The 6,212-nt window shown below is 38.1% G+C and overlaps 2 protein-coding genes across 2 annotated transcripts; one reads left to right on the top strand and one right to left on the bottom strand.

The window, feature by feature from the left end:
• Positions 1 to 207: 207 nt before the first annotated feature.
• On the bottom strand, positions 208 to 3,068 carry LOC139099773 (uncharacterized). Its single transcript, XM_070652291.1, has 3 exons — positions 2,893 to 3,068; positions 2,586 to 2,750; positions 208 to 1,879 (listed from the first exon to the last, which is right to left on the bottom strand). The coding sequence occupies exons 1-3, from the start codon at positions 2,998 to 3,000 to the stop codon at positions 248 to 250; spliced, it is 1,905 nt and encodes a 634-aa protein (XP_070508392.1). The 5' UTR covers positions 3,001 to 3,068; the 3' UTR covers positions 208 to 247.
• Positions 3,069 to 3,186: 118 nt separating this feature from the next.
• Positions 3,187 to 6,211, top strand: LOC139099770 (zinc finger and BTB domain-containing protein 11-like). Its single transcript, XM_070652287.1, has 3 exons — positions 3,187 to 3,394; positions 3,721 to 3,885; positions 4,342 to 6,211. Exons 1-3 carry the CDS (start codon positions 3,278 to 3,280, stop codon positions 6,157 to 6,159), a joined length of 2,100 nt encoding a protein of 699 aa, XP_070508388.1. The 5' UTR covers positions 3,187 to 3,277; the 3' UTR covers positions 6,160 to 6,211.
• Position 6,212: the final 1 nt, after the last annotated feature.

The raw sequence follows: 6,212 nt of genomic DNA, 5'->3' as shown, positions 1-6,212 counted from the left end.
AATTTTCTCCATAATGCACATAATGTTCTCTGCAATGCGCACAATGTACATAATGTTCTCTACAATGCGCACAATGTACATAATGTTCTATACAGTGCGCACAATGCACATAATTTTCTCCATAATGCGCATAATGTTCTCCACAATGCGCATAATACGCTGAAAATCATGTAAAAAATCTCAAAAAAAAAAAAAAAAACCAAAAAATTATTGCAAAAATTTTATAAACAATTTTATTAAGCAGTTCTTATTGAAAATAATAGCCATGCATTTTAACTTTATGCTGATCGAGTGTCTTTTGATTTGAAAATGTTGCATCACAAAATCCAAAATCACATTTCAACCTGTTCAACTGCGTCGTTGTCTGCTCGCCATGATGCTTCCTCATGTGCTGCTCTAAATAAATTGTAGCTGAGAATCCAGGCTTATTAGGACAAATGTGACATCGAATATTGAGTCGATGACGTTCGTGCATGTACAGGATGTGCCTGGCAAGCAGTCGTTTGGACTTAAAGTCTTTTAAGCATGTTTGGCACCGGTGCCAGTCAATAATATGGACAGACTTCATATGATCAAACAGGAGTCGTCTCGTTGGCTTCTTAACTGGACATAAATCACAATAATACATTTGGCCTGTAAAGTCAACCAAATGGACATTCTGCTTGTGCTCGCGCAGGCTACGGAAGTAAGTCTTACCACAGAGATCACAAACTTTTGTCTTTTCCTGAACTTTTGGCTTTAAAAAGGTTTTGACGCCATTTTCATCGACACTTTCGACTAACTTTTCAGTTGCATGGAACAGCTTATGTGCTGAATATGCCTCAAGATTTTTACAGATTTTCTTACAAATTTCACACTTGATCGGTTCCTCTGATGCTGTCTTGTTGTTCTCACAGGTCTTAATATGCTCCTTGTACTCAAATGCATTCATTTGATAGTAAGTCTTACAGCCTGGACAGTAATGTGAGCATATTTTAGGCATACCATGAAATCTGACAATATGTATGGCATATCCTTTATGGGATCCAAAGACCTTACCGCAATTTGGCACGTCACATTGTCGTTCCTTTACTGGACATTTATGCTTAAGCCAGGCAATGCGGCTGAGGATTTTATGTCGGCAGAAGAAGCACTCAAAGTACCGATCCTTGTAGCATTCACGTTTTGATTCCTTTTTGACTTTTACAGGCTCTTCATCCAGTTCCAATTGTTCTGGATATGAATTTTCATGAATTTCCTCAATTTCTTCGTCAGTTTGCAGGTGGTCCTCGACATACTCTTCAGTTTCAGGCTCGTCCTCTTCCTTTACCATAATTTGACATATTCCAGCATCGGAACTGCCAAAAGTATCATTAAAAGTCATTATTGAGTCATTTGCTGTTGAGTTGAACAGCAAGGAATGCTGGAAGTCCTCTGGTTCCTCATTTATCTCAACTTTAAACCATGGAATTGAATCACATGCTTTTCGCTTTGTCTTTTGGACTTTTTGGATCTTTCTGTCCAGTTCCTCTAGTTCCGCTAGCAGCTCATTCTGCTGCTCACTGCATTTCTTCCTAAAATTGTGAAAATCAATGACTTTAAGCAAGCACGTCTCACATATTATGTCACTAAATGTTGAATTATATTCCGTGCTGCTTCCCATAGCCATTAACATCTCATTTGAGTCAATTGAGTACGACAGCAGTGCTGACATGTCAATACATTTGGCATCTTTACTATTCATAAAACAGAATCGACAAAGATTTTTTAATTCTCTGAGTTTTTTGTACCGTAAATTAATCAATTCCTTTTCATGATTCATGACTGACTTTTCGGTCTCGTCGAAGAGCATTTCAGCCTCGGGTCCATAATATTTTTGGTATTCTTGGTTGTATGGAACCTAAATGGGGATGATAAGAAGAGGTGATATGAGATTATATTCAATTTAGTATGATGTAGATTGGAAATTGTGAAGGCTAGGGGGGTATACAGGCGGTTGGGGGAAAGTAACTGACTTCTTCAGCCACAACTCCTAAGACACAGGACCCATCATGCTAGACTGTGCCTTGTAATTGGTCAAGTTTATGTCTAACAATGATATTGACAAACCCTTTCACAAATGCCTGGACATGGCTTGATATAGATGATGCTCAGACAAAAGAAGATGCCGTCATGATCCAGGGAAGCATCAGAGTTGGTAGGATTCATAGTGACGGACTCCATTGGACACTAAATTGACTCTAAATTCCAAATTCAATGGAAATCGACTCCACTGAAGTCAAAATTCTTCTAGATTCTGAGTTCAAAATGTAATCCAGCCAACTCTGACTTGGACATAGGAAGGCATGGTCCAGGCTTCCATTAAAGTTGCAAAACAGGTGCCTGTGACTGGCAAAAACCCTACAAATTCTTGATAATTTGTATGGTTTTGAAGAAAAATTCTTATAAATTATCAATAATTTGTACAGTTTTTGCCTGTCACAGGCACCTGTTTTTCAACTCTGGCTTCCATGACCCAGACATCCACCCTTCCAAACCCTCCCCATCCCTAACAATCCTCCACCCCAGCCATGAATCAACATCACCTACATAATTCCCAAACTTACCACAATTTTAACACCATTCTTATAATAAATTGTAGGAACTGAGCCTTTTTTCAGTCTTAATGTACCCTTTGGTCCTGTTTTGAAGCACTCATCGTCAAAGTGCAGCTGACAAAATCGATCTGTCAGGACTTTATAGTTCTTTCGTCTTGTAAACTCTGTCCATAGCTAAAATAAATGGAATTTGATTGTTAGTGTTGTGGATATTGAGGTTGGGGGGGATTGTGGGGGGTATGGCAAGGATATCGACTCACACAAGACCCTACAACTAGATCCATCACTCAAAAATCTCAAATTCCTCAAAACTTACTCGACCAACATCGCCAAACTTCTTCGAAACCTTCGGAAACCGGAAGAAATGCAGCGAACCTTTAGCACGTACTGATTTACAACCCAAAACAGGACAAGATTTTGTCATAATTTTCACTTAATTCTATTGCATTAAAATTGATTTTTAAAAAATAATCAAAATTTAGTTGAGATTAAAACAAAACAAAACATTGGAAAAGTTTTGAGGGGAAATAAAAAATTTGAATTTATTTTGACCGTTAAAAGCTGTAAAATTTGAAATTATTCCTAATTTCTGGACATACTCAATAGTTCATCAACACAAAATATTATGATTGTAAATACAAAAATTAAAATAATTAAAAAATAGTAAAAATCCAAATTTAGTTGGACATAAGGCAGCACAAATGAAAAGACCAACTAAATGCGCAGTCCTCGGCTGTGACTCGGTGTCCACAAAGGACTTAAGTATTCGATTTTTCAAATTTCCAAAAGTTTCTAAGAAATTTGGCGACACTGGAAAGGTAAAGGAATTAATAATATTAATGTTTAGAGGAACCTACCCTGTGTACCCTTCTGGATTGACACTTGATGCATTTGAGGATGAAAATTTGTCATTTTTTGATGAAATTTGACCGATTCTTACGTCCGTTACGCTCTAATTACGCTAATTGAGATAAAAACTTATGAAAGAAGTCGTGAGAAAATTGCAGAACCATAAAATAAGATTCAAGCTACTCATAAGCCTACATCCCCAATGCCTCAACCTCTACAAATTCCCACGACATCTTCACATTCCATTCTGACACATATTCAATACTTAACACATTAATTCCCATTAAATTTACAGTTATGGAGAGAATTCACAAGAAAGAAAGGCACAACAAGCTTACTTGCGCTGCTTTGTAGCTTACACTTTGCACCGGAGTACTTAAAACTTGGACCAAAAGGAAGAACAGTTGTGAAGAAAGGCGCTGTACCAACAATTTATTATAGCAATGGACAGAAGATTGTGGTAAGTATAGTTGAATCAGATTGCCGACTGTCAGTTCTTATAAGAATTACACAGTCCGGCTGATCAATCCAAATTTTGGCACAAGTTTGTCGTGACTCTGTCATTGAACCAACCTCAATATTAATCTGGTGTGAATCTGACATTGTGTCAGTTTTGAACCGAATCCAGCACCAAGTCATAGTCACACCGGCCTTGAGTACTTTGATCGATCAACTTACTTAGTTACTTGCTTCGCTAGTCATACAGATCAAGTGTTATTCATGGCCTCCCTCAGTTGGCGACTGAAACTGGCTTTATAGCTGCCTACAGCTAGCGTTTTACCAGTACCAAGTGTGATATCGACAGCTTATTTCCATTAGTTCTTTGGACATCCATCAGCTGATTTGTGCTATTCAGCTTGCCTTTTATTAATGACTACCTTACTATAAATTCTTCTTAATTCCCCATCCCATATAGGTTCCATTCAACAAAGAATTCCAAAAGTACTACGGACCAGAGGCTGAAAAGCTCTTCGAAGAGACCGAAAAGGCATGCGTGGATCATGAAAAGGAACTGATTAATCTCAGATACAAGAAAGTTTGTGACCTAAAAATTCTTTGTCGATTTTGTTTTATGAATCGAAAGGAATCGACATGCATTGAAATGTCAGCACTGAATAACTACTCAATTGATCCAAATGACATAATTAAGGCAATAGGATGTGGAACTCCATACAGTATAAAGTTTAGTGAACTCATTTGTGAGGATTGCTTCCTTAAAATTCTAGAAGTTGAGAAGTTCCGGAAGAAATGTTGTGAAAAACAGCAAGGAATGCTCAATGAACTTGAGGAACTAGACAAGAAGATCCTGCAAGTCCAACAAAGTAAACGGAAGTCCAACAACAACACAGTTCCTTGGTATAAAGTCGAATCCAATCAAGAACCAGATGAGTTCAAAAATTCTATAATTTTCAATTCCATTACGAGTGACTTGGTTCCATTGGATCAAAGTTTTGAGACTGAAAAATCGGAAGTAGCTCAAGTGAACATCAAGCAGGAACCGGAAGTGATGCAACAAGAATCTGACGATGATTTCAATGACTTTGATGACACTGGTGCTGCAAATTATGACAGTGATGATGGATCTGATGATTTTGCGCTGATTAACTACAAGCCAAGTGTCAAAGTAGAGGAACCAAGAAAGGAGGAAGTGAATGTGAAGAGTGAGGAACTGCCAAACATTCAAGAGACACCACCAGAGACTGAGGAGCTGTCTGATGTCCAAGAAACATCAAAAACTACAGCAAAATCCACAAAATCCAAACCAAGACAGCCCAAACCTCCAAAACCCGAGTCAAAACCTAAACGTCACCGTGAAACTCTAAAGCACCGAATCTACGAATGCTTCTTCTGTCATACCAAAACCCTTGGCAAGCAGAACGCCCGCAAGCACAAATGTTTAAGTAAATTTCGAATGTGTGAAGCACCTGGATGTGGCAAGAAGTTTACACATCAAGGCAATTACTCAAATCATTTAATCAGTTCCCATGGACTGCCAAAAATATCAGCACATTACTGTCCAGGCTGCATGACTTACTACCAGATGAACATATATCAGTTCCAGGATCATACAAGGAGCTGTGAGAAGAACAAGGAAGCACCAGAACAGGAAATCAAATGCGACAGATGTTATAAATTATGTCCTAATCTGGAAGCATATACAGCACATAAGCTATTCCATGGAACAATGAATCTCATTGAGACAGTCGACGAGACAGGCCAGAAAGTCTATAGGAAGCGTAAGCCTCAAAAAGAGAGGATTTGTGACTTGTGCGGTAAAGTTTTTATAGATTGTGAGAGTCTTAGGAAGCATAAGGTTAATGTCCACTTGATTGAGTTTACTGGCCAGATGTACTATTGTGATTTATGTCCAGTTAAGAAGCCTACGAGAAGATTAATATTTGATCACTTAAAGTCTGTCCATGTTATTGACTGGCATCGATGTCCGACATGCGGTAAAGACTTTAAATCCAGAAGACTGCTTGCTCGACATATCCTGTACATGCATGAACGTCACCGACTCAATATCCGATGCAACATTTGTCCTGACAAGCCTGGATTCTCAGCTAAAATTTACTTGGATCAGCACATGAGGAAGCAGCATGGTGAAAATTCAGCACCACGAGTTGGGAGGTTTAGGTGCGATTTTGGATTTTGTGAAGCTTCATATGCAAGTCAGAAGACACTTGATCAGCATAAGATGAACATGCATGGATTCTATCAATATTATCAATAGATTAAGGCACGATTAATTGTGAAATAAAGTTTAATTTATTTTTTAGATCAAAT

This window comes from Chironomus tepperi, unplaced genomic scaffold (assembly GCF_022539635.2).
Source record: "Chironomus tepperi strain 1889 unplaced genomic scaffold, CSIRO-AGI_Ctep_v1 contig_486, whole genome shotgun sequence".
Lineage (NCBI taxonomy): Eukaryota > Metazoa > Arthropoda > Insecta > Diptera > Chironomidae > Chironomus > Chironomus tepperi.
The sequence above is the reverse complement of the archived record's forward strand: the minus strand, read 5'-3'. Positions and strand labels throughout refer to the sequence as shown.

Excerpts from the sequence above, each read along its gene's own strand:
- LOC139099773 (XM_070652291.1), bottom strand. The coding sequence starts at position 3,000 with ATGACAAAATCTTGTCCTGTTTTGGGTTGTAAATCAGTACGTGCTAAA. Across the intron at positions 2,751-2,892 it reads AGTTTGGCGATGTTGGTCGA|CTATGGACAGAGTTTACAAG; the intron begins GTAAGTTTTGAG and ends CATTTATTTTAG. Across the intron at positions 1,880-2,585 it reads AGAATGGTGTTAAAATTGTG|GTTCCATACAACCAAGAATA; the intron begins GTAAGTTTGGGA and ends ATCCCCATTTAG.
- LOC139099770 (XM_070652287.1), top strand. The coding sequence starts at position 3,278 with ATGAAAAGACCAACTAAATGCGCAGTCCTCGGCTGTGACTCGGTGTCC. Across the intron at positions 3,395-3,720 it reads AATTTGGCGACACTGGAAAG|TTATGGAGAGAATTCACAAG; the intron begins GTAAAGGAATTA and ends TTAAATTTACAG. Across the intron at positions 3,886-4,341 it reads GCAATGGACAGAAGATTGTG|GTTCCATTCAACAAAGAATT; the intron begins GTAAGTATAGTT and ends CATCCCATATAG.